The sequence below is a fragment of the Neopelma chrysocephalum genome, unplaced genomic scaffold (genome assembly GCF_003984885.1).
Source record: "Neopelma chrysocephalum unplaced genomic scaffold, ASM398488v2 Primary Assembly neopelma1_76, whole genome shotgun sequence".
Lineage (NCBI taxonomy): Eukaryota > Metazoa > Chordata > Aves > Passeriformes > Pipridae > Neopelma > Neopelma chrysocephalum.
Genome location: NW_020897737.1, coordinates 10,297,707 through 10,315,304, shown reverse-complemented (window position 1 = coordinate 10,315,304; position 17,598 = coordinate 10,297,707). Strand labels below are relative to the sequence as shown.

Genomic DNA, 17,598 nt, shown 5'->3' with positions numbered 1-17,598 from the left:
GTGACTTGGGAAGACAAACACCATCATTCCATACGTCCAGATTAGAAACAAGTTATTTAAACTTAATTCTGGTGGAGTTATTGCTATGGAACCACTGCCGTATTTCTGTGGTTGGATATACAGTTCTTTTCTTACTGTCCAAACCACACGGTTTCATGTCATTTACTGTGATTTCTTTATATCTTACAAGAAGAAAGCATGGTTTTTCCATCAAAATTCCATGCAAAATTATTTTTTGTTTCCATTCAAAATTATTTTGTGTTGTAATTCAGATTCTTACAAGCAACTTCAGTTGACATAAATACTGGTTACAGAGGGAATTGTAACCTCTCAGAAGCAGGATGTATATGGTTTTGGTTTTCCCTTGGCTACATTTCTTGCAGGCTCAATATTGTGATTCTGATCTTGGAGGGAGCTAAAATCTAGCACCTTCATGTCCCATCAAAGCAGAGTGCTTTGCACAGCTGTTTGGGCATTATAGAAATATTTTCAATTATCCCGTAATGACTTTCCTGTCAATGATTTGTGTCTGCAGCAGTCTTGACAACTCATCCTTGCTTCTGAGTGCATGCTGGAAACCATGCCATGTTCCATATTTTCACAGGAGATGGTGAGCTCTATACTTTTGGAGAACCTGCAAATGGGAAACTGGGATTATTGCCTGAACAGCTGAAGAACAATAGAGTCCCACAGCCTGTACTGGGAATTATGGAAAAAGTTAATAAGGTTGCTTGTGGTGGAGAGCACACAGTGGTGCTGACAGGTATGTAATTTAACTGGCTTTTTTTTTCAGCCCTATAACTTAGTCCTAAATTTAATTTACTTTCAAGAATTTGCTTCCCACTGAAATTGGATGTAAGTGGGATCCTGGTTGATACCACTGGTGACACCACTTGTGTGACCTTGCCTTTATCAAGCAAGTTGCCATGTAAATGTCCTTTTTATGACAGTATAAATGATGTATAGAGTTGTCTTACTTATAAGAAAATCCTATAAGAGCTCAAATGACCAAAAAGAGTAACTTTCCAGGGATGAGATTTGCACAGCATGCTAAACCTGTTCAATTCCACACAGCTTGGGATTCCCAGCATCTGAAGGGATAGAAGGTTATTGATACTCTCTTGGGGTTTTTTCTTTTTTTTTTATAGTTTTAGCTCCAATAAATAGCATTTTAAGAGAACTTTACCTAGTCTGAGGGCCTCTCTTACTGGAATTGTAATAAGCCAGCACCTCCTAGTGCAACACGGATGATTAATGCTTTTTTCCTCTAAGGAGCTTGAAAGTGGTATTGCAGTGAGAGGGGAAATTTTAGAGGAAAGGTTCCATTCTGTAGTAAATTGAAATTACCTTGAATATTTAGTAAAGTATTCACTTTTCAAGTAGCTTCACTAAGTACTGGATGCCTAAGTGAATTAAATATCTCTTCTTGTGATACGGATTTTTCCTGTGCCTTTCAGAAGAATCTTTAGCACACATATAAAACTAGTATAGATATAGACATTTGATGTTATGAAAATCAGCAAATACAACTGTTACATAATAGTTCACAGGGCCACATATATAGTACTTGGAAGATGCTGTACGTTACTGAACTGTTAAATAATTGTCTGCCAGCAGTGACTCAGCTTTTCCAAGAGATATGTGCCAAGCATTGCTGGCTCTTTATTTCTACAAGTTCTATCCTGAACAATAGTGGTAGAGAATCAGGAAAGGTAAGTTTTACTTTGCCCACAAATGGTTTGAAAAATATCAGCTTTGGCTTGTAATGAATATAATGTCTGTAAGGCTGTATAGCCTGTAATTGTTCTCCTATCAAAATACAAAAGCTATAAAAACAAGTTGGATGTATAGTTATCAGTCCCTAAATCTGTATTCTGAAAAGTCTACATATTCTCTTGTCAATCTTGTGACACGCCTTTAAGATTACGTAACTAAAATTTCTAAAATATAAACTGAAAATCTAACTGAGGGAGATTGCAAGTAATACAATGTGGTATTGTACTGTAAGCCATTGGAGAGGGTAAGGGTGGAAGTGAAATGCTGGGAAAGGCTGTGTGTAATGATTTAAGCTGCAAGATTCTGGGTAGGATAAAATTCCTTTGGGAAAACTATGAAGAGGAAATAGCAGTAGCCAATCCAGGAAATAACGCAAATATACATCTACATTTCAATGACTCTGTCTCTCATCTTCCACCAACATGCAGTCTTACCCTGACAGTATTCTGTGTCATAAAATAAATTTCTTTACATAAAATCAGATTATCATTATTAGCAAAAGAATTACCATAAATTGGAGGCCAACAAATGTGTAAATCATAGCACTATTTTATGTGTTATAAAGTGAAGTTCTGCAGAAAGAATTTGATTATCATTATTGATTGTTTTTTAACCACAAATCTGAATTTAAACAATAGATATTTCATTCTAATGGTATTTCATGTGATAAAAATTCATCATAACAAACAACTGTTACAGAGATTTAGTAGAAAGATGAAGACCTGGATGCCATCATCATTACAGTGAAATCTGTACAAGAGCTAGAACAAAGAGGCAAAATATAAATGCCAAAAACCAAAAGCAGTAGAAGAACATACCACAGTAAGGTATTTTCATATTAATACATAATAATGTAAGCCAGTGTTTTAGTATATAAGATTTAGTTGCTTATGGAAATAGATTTTGTTGTAGAAGGCAAATGAGAAATTCAGTGCTGGCTTAGCTGTCAGTTGATGGTCAAAGTGTTGAGTGCCAGAAGATCTAGTTGAGTCACCAAAAAAGGAAAACTGTAACCTCCAACAAAATAAATTTCCTAAAGATTAATAATAGTTGTGATAAGAGTGAAAAGTCAGATAGTTGGTTTTTTTGATGTGATTCAGCTGTTATTAAATAGGTTACAGCTGTGAACTTCTGCCTAGGACACTTTGAGTGAAAGAGTAGAGGATAGTGGAAATACTGTCTCAAGTGAAAAATACTTCGTCAGCAGTGTTAACATAGAGAAATTTTTCTGTCTCAAAGCAAAATTTGGGAAAAAAATGTGAAAAAGGATAGGTATGGACAATAATAGTTTTGAAAGTGAGTGTGAAATACATAGATTATAGTTTTAGCACCAGAAACTTAACTTGAAATCAGTCCTGAATTGCATCTTGAGATAAAGTGGTGTGACCACAAATTGAGAATTCTGATGATACATCTTTAAAGAGGAGCAGAAGCATTTTAAGCTCATTTTCATCGTTAAGAAATCAGTACAATTTTGAAGAAATTCTTAATTTTATGTCATCTTCCATGACAATGGATACTGCTTGGTCTTAGTAATACAATATAACACAATACTGATGTGGTTCTCATCCTTTCAGGATCTTTCCAGTTTTTAAGAATGTGGCATTTCACCCTAAAAAAATAAGAAGTGAATGTCTGACTACTGAATATTCCCCAGCTTCCTCTATCTCATTTAACATAGCAAAAGGATAGGAGGAAGTGTCACGTGGAGAGGCTGTTGCACGTCTTGGCTCATTTCTTGCCATCGTTTCTACTTAGGGTTTATCAAATTAGAAGAAATCATAATCCAGTTATCTTACAGAGTACAAGGCAAGTTTCTTCCTGACTCTCATGTGTAATTAGTCTATTCCAAAGCACTTCATTTGATTTCTTTTTTATGACTTATCTATACTATTGGCAATTTTGTATGGTAAGAACCACTGTTATCTGGGTTATTAAATGAATCTACTGTTTGGAATCTCTCCAACAAGTATCAGAGTAAGTGGTAGAAAGTACATATTAAAATAATTCCTTTTTTTTTTTCACTCTGAAATTCCAAAATAGGAACGTCAATTATTTTTCCCAGAGAGCAAGAATTAAATTGTTGAGAGCAAATATTTGGAAAAAATCCAACTTTTTAAAGATAAATTTTAGAAATAGTGAATATGGTATTGGAAGCTATCTTCTTTACAAGCCTTAGTGTTACTTCTGCCTTTAATATATATTTGCAGTTGTTCTAGAGAAGCAACAGAACTGCAGTTAAAAACTCTAGCATGCAAAAGCTTTCTCTCCCTGAGGCAGCACAAACCTCTGCATTTCATGGCAGTCGGTCAGCCAGTCCAAGAAGATCATATCCTCATCCCACAGGAGTTCTCTCAGAGGCTGAAATAAATGGACCCACTACCCCAATGCTTGCAGCTGCTTCCTACTGAAAATGAAAGCTGTTGGTGTCATCACTCTCAAAGGAAATATGAGGGAGCAGCAATCACAATTTGTATACTTTTTCAGTAAAATGTTTTAACAGGATAATAATAAATGTGAACCTAGACATTGGAGAAGAAGAAACAGATGATTTGGAATGGCCTTAATAGCTTCCAGTTTTTCTCAGATGACGGCAGATCCTCTGGGAATAATCTTGTCTATAGAAGGATATATTACCTCCTTTCATTCCCTGAAAGGAGGGAAAGCAAAGATAGCTCTTCAAAAGAAAAAGTGAAGTAGTCCTTCGAGAATAGAATGTTTGACACAACAATACAGCACATTAGTGCATTAGTATGTAAAATGTTGGATTTTTCATCTTCTGTCTCAAGGTCTTTTAGAAAGAAAGCCACAACACCCTTTTGAAAGAGGATAAAATGGATGAAAAAGCTCTACCTTTTCCTGTTTGAACCCACTGTTCAAACCACTTAGGATTATCTAGATTTTTCAAACCATTCTTAAGTCTGTATATTATTTATACTGAAATCCCCAAATCCAATTACTAGCTCTGGTAACACTGAGTATTATGTTGATAGATGATTTTTTGCAGTAACATTTTTCAGTGTAAGGTGTTTAAAAATAAAGCTACTGTAAGAGTGAATAGCCCATTGAGATAATAGTTATAGTAGTGATAATAATAATAATAATGTTTGGAAATTAATCTATGTGGAGAGGCCATCAAGATGATCAGAGGGATGGATCACCTCTCCTGTGAGGCAAGGCTGAGAGAATTGGGGTTGTTCAACCTGGAGAAGAGAAGGCTTTGTGGTGATCTAATTGCAGCCTTCCAGCACCTGAATGGAGCCCACAGGAAAGATAGAGAGGGACTGTTTATAAGAGCATGTAGTGACAGGACGAGAGGGAATGACTCCAAACTGAAGGAGAGTACATTTATATTAGTTATTAGGAAGAAATTCTTCACTATGAGGGTGTTGAGGCACTGGAACAAGTTGCCTGGAGAAATTGTGGATGCCCCATCCCTGGAAGTGTTCAAGTCCAGGCTGAGTGGGGCTTGGGACAACCTGGTCTGGTGGAAAGTGTCCCTTGCGTGTGGCAGGGAGGGTTAAAACTAGGTGATATTTAAGGTCCCTTCCAACCCAGGCCATTCTGTGATTTCATGATTCTGTGATATAAGCATACCTTTCTGCTCTGTTTTAGTTCTGTGGGTTTTTAAACTTTGTCTGTAGCCTTAAATACATAGCAGGGAATACATAATTCTCAGAGCTCACACAGTTCTTTAAGCAAGTGGCATGTTTTTAAAAAAAATATGAAAGCAATATAGATTTTTGCCTAGGACTATTTTATTGATAGTACCAGTGATCATGGAGATTACAAAATATGCCTGCAAAGTTGGAAGTTAAGCAAATACAGGGAAATACCCCTGTTCTTCCAAAAAAGGAAATGTAAGAAGAAAAGGAGAAGCAGTCCCTGCACTTAGGTGCTGGAGGTCACTTGGTAAAATGAAGCCATTGGCTTCTGTGCAAGCTCTGAAACTATTTCTCTTCATTTGTCAAGGACCCTCCTTTGGGCTCTTGCTGTGGAGACAGCAGTTCCTTCCTCAAGGCAGAGACAGGACTCGTGCTCTCTTCCTGCTGGGTGGTGTTTCTGTGTCTGAGCCTTCCTTGTGATTCCCAGATGCACTGGAGGCAGCACTGCTTCTCTCATTCTCCTGGGGACATATGTCCATCCTCTTCCCTTATACCACTCTGGTGCTACCTTGACTTTTCCATAGGAAACTGTATCAGCAAAACCCCCCAAAACCTGACTTGCTGAGCTGGGCATGCTCACCACATAACCAGGTGTGCAGCACAGTGCAGGAGGGGACTGAAGAAAGAAAATGAAGGGGGAATGAAATCTGCCCTTTTGCTCTATTACATTTTGTCTGTCTCATCCCACCATATCCTTACTGGGACTGAGGACTGTAAAGGGGAGTTAATCCCTTTGGGATTCATGCTGTAGGCAAATTTATTTACAAATCCAAATTCAGAATGGTGAAATTCACCACTGTCATTTTATCACTAAGTGTATGAGGTTGCTTTGCCATGCACTTCTCTTTCCACGTATTTTCAAGGACAGATTGGAGGAAATACCTCATTTCTGCTAAATGAGGTTATTATGAGGTTTGGCCTCACTTCTGCACCAGAGCAGTGAATTACTTAAGAAAGGTGCAAGGTATTTCTCTTCCTGTGCCCTGTTAATTGATTAAGAAGCAAGTTTAGGAGGAGCAATGTTTAGATGACCCTGATCTCTTAGAGCAGCAGAAGAAATTGTTCTTATAAAAGCACTCCAACCTGGCTTGGGATCAACCCTTTCTCCTCCTTGTCAGAGAAGGAGAGAAAAGAAAATATTTCCCGCACTTTAACATTTGAGAATCTCTCCCACTAGACACAAATGCAGAAGACATTGCATGTTTCATGCTAGAATTAAAGATATTGTGAAAAAAACCCTCCAACTTCACTCAAAGTAATTATGGTAATCAGATAAAGCCATATAATTTGGAAATTACAAGATCTGTGAGTTTCCAAAGAAATGTTAAGACAAATGCAATACTTCTAAGCAGAATTTATGGAATCAGCCATCCTGAGAAAGTAATTTGCTAGAATGCAGATGAGACTTTGGTTTGCTTAGAAAACGCTCCTATCTTTCAGGAGTAGTTTCTTGATTCTTGAGCAGAAAGTCTAAATGTTACAGGAAATTTCTTGTTTTCCTTTCTAAAGCTCCTGAGAAGGTGTTGCTTTCTTGCACTAGAATCTCCAGCAGAGGGAGCTTTATCATTACATTTGGTAAAAAAAAAAAAAAAAGAGGTTTACTCAATATCTTTCATCTACAGTCTGGAAAAAAGTGAGATCGTTGGGGTTTTTTTACAGTGGGAATTCATGACATCTTAATATGGCAAAGTTTTAAAGGAATAGAAAGGGCAAAGCCTTTCCTAGAAAGAACATTTCCATATGTAGTGTTACACTATTTCATCAAGGTTCTTTTAAAATCGGAAAGTTTAGTATAAGTGAGGGTACTATGGTAGTGATTTGTAACCTGGTCTGTTCTCTGCTTTCTCTTTCCCTGACAGCAGTGAAGGATTAGTTTAAGGGAATGGTAACATGGTTAGTTTTTAGTATTTCTCCAGTTTGTGGCTGCTGTGAGAATTGGATTGCACAGTGTAAGTTACTTTCGTGGAACTTAAAGTTATTTTGCTATTCCGATGGCCACAAAGAAATGCTCAGAAAGCAAAGATTCTCTGTTGATTGGTGTTCCACACATTTCTCTCTTGCCTTTGAAAATGGTGGCATTTTTAATCTGATGGCATCTCTACAGCCAAAGTGGGCATGTTCTGCACCGAATCCATAACAATGATATAACAATATCTTTTACTCCCAAGTTCTTTTTACTTAACATAGAATATTTTTTGTCCTTCCCAATCTTTCCCAAGTTTTCTTAATAATTTTTCAAGTACTTTACGTAATAGTTCTCTAGCTTTTCCTTCGTTGCCTACATGCAAAGGAAAAAGGAGCAGGGAATAAAATTCTAGGAAAAACTCTCGTTTTCCAAAAAAACTTCTTTTTTCAAGCATGACCTCATCAAGATTTCCAAGCTTCACAGTCTTCCCCTGTTGTGATGGAGTGCCAAGGATGGACACACCAAGAATCTTTATTGCTTTGGAGAAGCTTTTATTCTTTTTCCTGGCACAGACAGACCATTAAACAGACAAAATATAAATGTGGAAAGATGATTATTCTGTCACAAGATAACACAATTATAGTCTTCTCTGTGTTTAGTGCAGGGCTGATTTGGTAGCTGAACAGAATACTGAAACCTCTTTTGTTCCAGTCTCTTCTTACATACAAATTAGTATTGGTTTAAAGAGGTCTTGTCTATGAAATTTAGGATCATACAAGGTAAATGAAGGTGAAGAGAAATTAAGATGAGACTATTGCACTTGAACATGCATGAATATGTAAATATTGTGGTCTTGAATTGATTGCAGTATGTAAATGTCATTAATTTTTTTTTAACTGGTACCTCGTGTACCTGTGATTAGTGGGTTATTTTGCAGTTATGTTAGAAAATATATTGCATATTGAACCATTCAAAATTTTCTGTATATATTTTAGTGCTTTAGTTCCTGGTTTTCTTTATTTTGTTGTATGTTGTTATTAACTGATAAATGTAATTGATTAGGGTTAGTATATTTTTTTAATTGTTACATTTTTTTAATTGATTAAACATTGCTATTTGGTGCTGATGTCAGTTGCCTTCCATTTGGCTAATAGAAAGCCATTTACTATATAAATATATACATATATATTAGCATATTTTTTAATTAACTTTGCCTGTACAATTTCAGAGACAGATGTCTATACTTTTGGACTTGGACAATATGGGCAGCTGGGCCATGGCACTTTTGTTTTTGAATCTTCAGTGCCGAAGTCTGTGAAACACCTGAAGAAGCATAAAATACGTAATGTTGCATGTGGGGAAAATCACACTGCTGTAATAGCAGGTATGTCAGTGCAAAAGTCTAAAATGAACTTCCAGCAACTTGCTACTGTACTGGAAAAGCTTCTGTTACAAAATGAGCAATAGCAGAAGACACGTGCAAATGTACTGGTTCTGAAGGGTACATGAGCCAGTGAGGAAGCCAGATTTGATAGGAATTCCTGATTCACATCCATGCCGTGCATGACTCTGTGCGCTGTATCTCCTGGGGAATTATAGCCTCATAAGCATGCCTTGCTTTAAGAAATATTCTTGTTTAGAAGCCGTTGTTTTTCTATACAGTTTAAATCATATTATTTTGTTAGAGTGGTTTTTTTTTTTTACAAATTGTCTAGACTAACTTGCATCTCAGACAGTCCTTTGTCTGAAAATATGCATATTTTTTAAAATCATATTCATCTGCTGAAATTCTAAAAATAATTGTTCAGATTTTGGTTTTGGAAGAAAATATTTCTTACTTTCACGGCCTGTTATTTTGTTTGCAATAGTTCTGTCCTGTTTTTGTATTAAATCTTGGTTATAACATCCTTTTTTCCACATACAGAGAATGGCCTCATGTTTACTTTTGGAGACGGACGACATGGCAAGCTGGGCTTTGGAGAAGAGAGTTTTACCAACCTATTTGATCCCACTCTGTGTTATAATTTCTTGAAGTTCACAGTGCTTTTGGTAAAACATTTGTTCATGCTTCTCAGGCACCTTTTTATGAAACACATTATTAATGAGAATTGAAATCTTATTATAGAATTGTTTATTTCTTTAACATTTAATTAGTTGGGAACATAAATTGAAAGAAAAAGGAAATTATGTATGCTTACCTGTTTAGAATTCCTTTGGCTTGAACTACACATATAGACTCTTTTTTGGGTTTTATTCAGTAGTCTTGTGCTATGGCAATTTGGTCTATAGAACAGTGGTAGCCTATAAAATGAAATATTTATTACTCTTAGATTGTTGGAATAGGGGGAAATTGATATCTTTTCTGAAAACACCAGAGTGTCACCTTTTCAGTTTTGGCAATTTTTGTACAGTGGGATGTTTTTAAACCTTGAGAATATTTGAGGTTTTGCTTTTTAGAATCCAAATGGGATGAGAAAGCAGGAATACTCTTTCATTTTAAGGGAATTGTTCCTGTCTGTTTTTTGAGGTGTAGAAGAAATAAACGTCACAGAATTGTCAGCTTCAAAAATGCTAACATGACTCAGGATTGACCAAAATTTGATACTAAAGTCTGTTTATCTTCTGTTTTGTTTACTGGAAATAGAGTTTAAGGAAGTTTAATCAGAAGTGACGTTTTTAAACTTTTTAAAAAGTGAAACCTCTGATCTTTATGTAATAATACTGTGTATATTGGAGAGATTATTATTTGCTTTACATTTTGTGGATTTTGTGATGAAACAACTAGATTTGTGTAACTGAAACTGTCAGTACTGACCACATTTGACTTGTATAAAAATAATTAGCTCAAATCTCTCAAAAATCAGTGGAAATGTCTGTCTGTTGTTCTGTTCAATACAAATATATTATATTTAGCTAAGAAGAAGTGAAGATAAATATAATTAAGTACTTTTATCTTGCTGATGTAATTAGGAGCTAAATTTGAAGCAATTTGGTAGTCTTACCTTTACTACATTTTTCTTTTAATTCAAGCTCCTTGAGATGATTATAAGAAAATGCCATCCTTGTATTGATACTTGAAATAATCAGACCCTTTTTTGAGCTGTAGGTTGCTTGTGGTGGTTGTCACATGCTGGTTTTTGCTGCTCCGAGACCTAAAGGATCTGAAGAAATACTCTTAGAAGATTTATATGAGAATCCTTTGACTGCTACTATCCCTAAAATGAGTGGGGACTTTGTACTGGCAGACACCTTACAACTGTCGGCAGCACGAATGCGACGTCGGGAGAGGGTAAAGCCAGAGCTGTTTAGAGCTGTCATACTTCTTTTAGGAAACAAAATCACTTTTAAAGCTAAAAATCACAGCATATACCCAGCAGCATCTTCTTAAGACAAGTGTTTAAGTTTAATGTGTAAAAAGAAAAATTAATATTTACTCTGATCCCAAAAAGTGATGCAGGAAAAAAAAGAGATATTGGTCAGATTTTCCTTGTTTGCAAAATGGAGAACCTCTTCTGTTAAATTTTTTAAAATATCTTATATTTTTAAATGGTGCCAAGAACCTGACTCTTTTGTTGTTCCCTCTGAGTCCTCGAATATATTAAACAAGTTCATAGTTTATAATATATATGAGAAGAACATTTCACAATCAGCTTAAAATATCCCTAAATCCTGTAGCTACTTAAAATAGTAGTTTTTTCACCTTGATCTCCACTAGACATTCCATGTGATTTCTTTAAATAGCATGACAAATTGGATTATTTCACTTACCTCTCTGAAAACTAACTCTATCAAAACCTGCATTTATTTTGTAAAAATGTATTGATGTTGTGGATTAAATATCTCAGTGTTACTTGAGAGAGTAGTTTTTCATTTTAAATAGAAATCTTAAATAGAAGTTCTTTTTGCCCTTTGTCTATATTTTAAGACTGCTTGAAATTATTGTGTAGAAACAATCTAAAAAAATCCTCCTATGTACCTGTTCACTTTTTAGGACTATAAATAATTAAAATATTGAAGATATTTGTTTCTGCTTTGTATAAAAGTTACAGCATAGTATCATCGACTAAAAGAAAATAGCACTATTAAATATGAGAAATTGCTTACATTTTGTTCTTCTACTCTTATTCTCAATATATTTTTTTAATCTTCTAAAGGAAAGGTCACCAGAACAGTTTATTCGAATGGCACGAACTCTGCCTCCACTGGGAAAAAGCTTCTTAAAATCTTCATTGCCTGTGACAAGCAACACTACCCCATTCAGTTTTTCTGCAACAAGTCTTCCTAAAGCTGAATCTGTGACAGATGGAGACAGTGAAAAAGGTGAAGTGTCCCCACATCTTGCTGCTGTTTTCTGATAAGTATGGTTTGTCTCTCATCACTCATAAATGATGCTCAGTTTGAATATGAAAGGAGGTTTAAGTTCAGTTTTACCTCAAGAGGGCCTGGCAGCATACAGAAAGCTGAGAAATGCAGACAAGAAATTGCCTCACACTGTTCATGTTTGGAAAACATGCTTAAAGATTTAGGGGAGGCTTGAGTGAAAGAAAAAGCAACTTCTGAATTGCACCTGTGGTTCCTTAAGCCTTTAGAAATGAGACTTCACAGAAAAAGACTGTAAGAACATTAACTGCTCTCCATTTTCGCCAAAAAAAGTGAATTACAGGCAAAAAAACTGTTAGGAACAATGGTAGAGACAGTAAGGTCTATAAAAGAACTTGGATAAGAGAAGAGGTCTACTAATTCTTACAGGACCTTTCTTCTTTACTTGGAAATGCGAAATTCTCTATTAGCTAAGATAATAAGGATTTATAATATTCTAGCTAATGCAAAAGCCTGGATAACCATAATACTGATACAGCACTGGACTTTTGCACGGATTCTCTAGAGCAGTTCTGGACTTATCTGGATTCCTGGGCATGTGTGATTTCCTTGGAGGAGCAGTACTGAAGAGTGCACAATGCAGTGCTTCTCTATAAAGGTTAGCTCAGATTTATTGGACAGTCAAATCTAATTTGAAAGTAAATAATTCAGTTAAAATTAAGATCATTATTTGTAAAGCAGCCAGCATGTCCATTAGCATTTCTCATTCCAGGAAAGCAATGCAGTGAAATTTGAATTGCCTTTAGAGTCTTCCTAGGCCTAAATCCTCAGGTTTTGTGCTGTATGGAATAGTCTTATACCTGATGGACTTGAGGTGAACCTGAAAGGATGTAGGAACATTTTTATGATACTACATTGGAGTTAAACTCACTGTCTCTCCATCCATTGCATGGGTAATGTGCAATGGAGATAACATGACTGCAGCTAATTTGGTGTAATTGTTACACTGTTATTAAAAAGATTATCCAAAAGAATCTATGTCCCATGTAATATTTATGCTTTGAAAGCCTGCAGAAATAGTCAGAGATCTACAGTGCACTGAGACTGGATTGCTGATCTCAGTATTAACCTCTAATGTTTATACTGATGAAAAGGAGATGGAAGTGTTTCTTCTGTGTCTTAGGATGGGGGAATGAGGAATCTCAGTACTTCAGTTCTATGTCAGAAAATTAATAATCTCTGTTTTATAAGAGTGAGGTGTTCTGTTTGCTATATATTTCTTCTTCCTATGGAATTTGTTTATTTCCCCCTATTTTACCTTGTAGAAAATGATCATCAAAAGGGGAAACCTGGTGGATCCTCTTCAGAAGAAGGTTCAGATGATGACAGTACTGACAGAAATCTTGGAGACACAACTGACGTCCTAAATATGGTAATATATTCCAATAATGAATCTGTAATTCAATCATTTTTTATGCAGAGGAAGACAAAGAAGCAGAATCATGTTTCAGGTCCTAGTACAGAACTCCTGACTAGCCCAGAATGTGACACGAGGAAGTACTGAAAGTAAAATGGGCGTGCATTTCATATCATCATTATCCAATGCTGAAATATGTTATAATTTGCCAAATAATGTTGTAGGATGAGATTAAAGCAGTCCAAGTGATGCAGCCACTCCCCACACTTTAGCTCTGGCAATCAGAAAGAAAAGGAAAAGGATGATGGATACCACATGGTATCTGAACTTGATTTTCTTAATGATTTCCAAGAGAGAATTGCAGGAAATGAAGCAGAAGAGCTATCTTTTCCTGTTTCCAGAAGAGGTTTAGTACAGGTGGAGCATATTAAAGAGAAGATCGAAATGCAGACATTTTGATTATTTGGTGATCCTCAAGCTTGTTCCTACATACTTCTTTTATTTAAAAAACATGTTCACCTTATCACTTCTACACTTTTTCAAAACAGTTTTGTTTGCTCAGCAGAAAGGACATGTCCAGGCCTTAATGCAGTGCACTGGAAAGAGAGTTGGATTTTGTCTTTTTTTAGCCTTTGATGGAATGGAAACTCTCTGTGGATTCAGCTCTGAATATGTAGTAATTTATGCTGGAGGGATTGCACATTTTACAGGAATTATTATTTGCTTGTACTTAAAAGTACTTAATAATTTAACAGTCTGTTTGTACATACCATTTGTTTCACAGTTATAAAACTTGATTTACAAGAAAAAAAGTGTTTTCAGATACAATGCACAGCATGGCCTTATTTACATATTGCACACTTTATGAGCTAGACTTCCTTCTCCTTTTAGGTTTTGTACTTATCGTGAATCAATTTTAAAACATTTGTCAGAATGAAACAGTAAATTTGAAAAAAGCCCATTAGGCAAACTTGTCAAAATGCAAAATAAAATGATTGCTCTTCTTGAATCTAAATGCAAATAACCTGATACAGCATAGTTGCCTCAATTTTTCTAGGCTGTGGCAACATATATCTTATTGATGCATGTGACAGGTGGAGGAAAACCTTTAATGTCATATTGATGATACGAATTTTTGGAAGTCTGAAACCAGAACTGTGTTGAAAAAGAAGATGGGGATTAAGCCATAAGCAGTTAACCAACAGCAGCAAAGAACATTATCTGGTCATTTGGAATATATGGGAAAGAATCTCACTACACATGCCCACCCAGTAATATGCTACATTGCCTTGCCTTTTGGGTTTTTGCTTTATGTAGAAGAGAGATTCCAAGGAAAACTTCTGTTGTGTAATGTTTCTTTGAATGTATTCTTTCAAGGCTGTGGTATCAAACTGGGTGTTGAGTTGACGGTTGTGATGATCAGGTGTTATATTTGTAGCCTCAACTTCATGGTGAGTGGAAGGTGGATCTCAAATGTGCTTGTGGGCTGTAAGAAAGGGCTTTCAGTCTCTAGAGACCATCTAGGCTGGTTACCACTCTCTTTATAAGCAGTAAATGAGGGAGTGGAAGCGAAATAGGAGAGTTTAATGATCATACAGATTTGTCTCAACCTAACTGCAATAATATTAAAATGTTCATAAAATAGCTCTGTTTAGTAGAACTGGGATTTAATGCTGCTTTCCCTGTTAGTTATATTTATTTTTTTAATAAAGATCTTATTTTTTGCAGACACATGCAATGAAATTGAATCCCAGTGACTGGTCCATAGAATTATCACCACTCCAGAAACAGAAGGTACTGTAACTAATTATATACATGTATACTTATACTGATGTTCAAAAAGTCTGCAATTCTTGTATTATCCTAGTACTTCATTGTTTTTGCAAGGCAAAAAAAAAAATAGGCAAATTTTATAGACCTCCTCTTGCAAATTTTCTGAATATCCAGTTCTAAGATGAAATTCTAAGAAGCTGACTGAAGTCAGAATTTGCACAGGCACATAGAAGTCCTCATATCCAGTGGGGTTTGAGATGAGAGTTTAAGGAGCAAGAGACTGTCATATACACATTTCACGTACATACATTTCTACTGGTTTGTTGGTACAAAAAGATTTCAATTGACTTTTGGGACATAGTGTAAGTAAAAACTTTACTGACAGATATTCACCATAGATTATATTTAAAGGAGCAAAATTACTGGTTTTAATCATGAGGTTAAAATACTTTGTATTACCTTCTTATTTCACTCCTAAAGTGATCCCAGCTTTTCATCATTTTGTTTTATTTATTTATAATTTTATTTTAGATTTTAAAAATTATTCTGCAAAATTTGTTAAATAAGTATAAAATTTAAAGCAGAAAGGCAACAGATTTTCAAACTTCTTAGAAAGAGCATAGCAGTGAGTGCATCAGAAGATTTTCCAGGGGGGAGGTGGAGGAAGGTGTAAGAGAACTGTACTTATTTCCTTCTGTTTGCAACAACCTCATGCATTGCATCTGCTGTGGCTCATGGGATGTGGTGCTGGATGCACAGTCCTTCCTGCATTCCCTTGCAATGCTGGGTTAGTGAGAAAGGTGTAGTAGCACATTAATGATTAACAGAATGTTACATTCTTCTCATATATGCACTGATAAATTCATTTCATGTGAAATATTCTATTTTTTTATGCTACCTTTTAATCCCCTTGCACGAATTGTTTCTTTTCTTGTTCAGATGCTTTTCTAACATTTTCTTTTGCTGTCATTTGTCTTTAATGCTTTTTCTTTTCTTTCTTTTTAATTTTCTGCTTCTCGTGTGGAATAGAAGAACAATAAAAATGTGAAACTGAAAAGAGATGGTAAGGGTGGGCTGAAAAACAAGGATTCTGATTTCACAAAGGAGGTTTCAAAATTAGACTCTGGCTCTTTACAAAAACAGTCCTCACTTTCAGAGTCACCAAGACAAGATTTAGAAAAGAGTAGTGCCTTTGTAGGGAAGTCTGTGGCCAAAAAAAACCCAACAAAAGGTAAATCTGAGCATGCACAAAGTGTTAGTACTTTGAAAAGGGGTGTTCAACAAATGACTGGGGACAAAAGCAGGTTAGTGAAAAGGCAAGAAGAATATGTGGAAAATCCTGAATTTTTCAGAGAGGATGTAACTTATAATCTTCCAACGGAAAATCAAATTCTGTCTGAAAAAACAAATTCTTCTGATAAAAAATCAAAAGCCGTTAAATCTAAGCAATCACTTAAAATAGAGGTACTTCCTTCTGCATCCAGGGATCAGCCCCAGACTGATGATTCCTTAGTTGTAGAAAAATACAATCTCATTCAAAAGCAAGAAAGTCGAGAAGCAATAAAAAGTCAAAACAAAATAAAGGATGTTGCTGAAAAATCTGAGAAGTGTGAAAGAACACATGTCAAAGGAGAAGAAGGTAGTGCAGAGAAGACAGAGAAGATAGGGTTTAAAATATCTGTAACTATGTCATCTTCTTCAACTGAGGAAAGTAGTTATGATCTTGAAAAGTATGTGCTTAAGCGTAGGAAAAAAGAAGAGGACTACAATGAAGGCAGAGACATCCAGGAGGCAAGGAGAACAGTACAAAACGTGGAAGATTTGGGCTTAGAAAAAGAAGACAGTGAGATTGAGGAGATGCAAATTAGAAACAATGAGAAAGAATGTGTAGAAGAGACTGATTTAAAAAGCCAGAATGAGGAAGAAACAAACTCTGATGCTAAATCTGATGAAGATGGGCAATTAGAAATTAAGAATGGGGAGGATTCTGATCAAGAGCAGGAGGGTGAAGGCAGTGAAAAGGGTGAAAGTGAACAAGAAAAACTAGATGAAACAATTGACAGTGAAGGTAAACTAGGGGAAGAAGAAGACAACAGTGAGTATAAGAAAGGTAGAGATGAAGTTTCAGTAGAAAAAGATGAAGACGAGGTGGAAAAAAATAATGAGGAAGAAAATGAAGGAGAGGAATCAAAGGCTGAGAGAGACAGTGAGAATGAGGGTGCAGAGGAGATTGAAGAGGTTAATCAGGAAGATGGAAAAGATCAAGGAGATGAGCAAGGCAGGTTGATGAAGGAAGAAGAAATGCTGAGTGAGGGAGAAAAGGAGGATATGGAGAAGTATGCAAAAGAGGAAAGCACTGAAAAAGAAAAGGAGGAACAGGTTAAAAGTGAAGGAAGAAATGAGAGTGAGGAAGGAGATGAACATAGAGAGGGGGAGGAAGAAAAAGAGACAGAGGCAGAAGAGGAAGGAGAAGATGAGAAGGAAGATGAAGAAGAAAATGAAGAAAGGGAAAAAGACAAAGAGGGTGAAGAGAAGGAGTTAAAAGAACCATTGGCAGGGAAGGAAGAAGATGTGTCTGAAGAAGAACAGGAAGAAGAAGATATGAGGACTAAGAAGATGGAGGAGGATGGAGTGGAAGAAGGAGAAGAGGGAGAGGGCGAGGATGAAGTGGAACAGGAAAAAAAAGATGAGGACAAAGAAGGAACAGAGGCAGAAGCAGAAGGGGAGGAGGATGGAGTGGA

General features: G+C 35.9%; 1 protein-coding gene across 1 annotated transcript in view; it reads left to right on the top strand.

Annotated features, from left to right (window-relative positions):
- The window catches only part of RPGR (retinitis pigmentosa GTPase regulator), a 56,594-nt gene that overhangs the window by 20,637 nt on the left and 18,359 nt on the right, over positions 1 to 17,598 (top strand). The window contains 8 exon segments of the mRNA XM_027689243.1: positions 605 to 763; positions 8,576 to 8,731; positions 9,272 to 9,396; positions 10,454 to 10,636; positions 11,502 to 11,667; positions 12,993 to 13,099; positions 14,813 to 14,878; positions 15,887 to 17,598. The exon segment at positions 15,887 to 17,598 is cut by the window's right edge and continues 10 nt beyond it. Of these exon segments, the coding sequence (XP_027545044.1) occupies positions 605 to 763; positions 8,576 to 8,731; positions 9,272 to 9,396; positions 10,454 to 10,636; positions 11,502 to 11,667; positions 12,993 to 13,099; positions 14,813 to 14,878; positions 15,887 to 17,598 (2,674 nt within the window).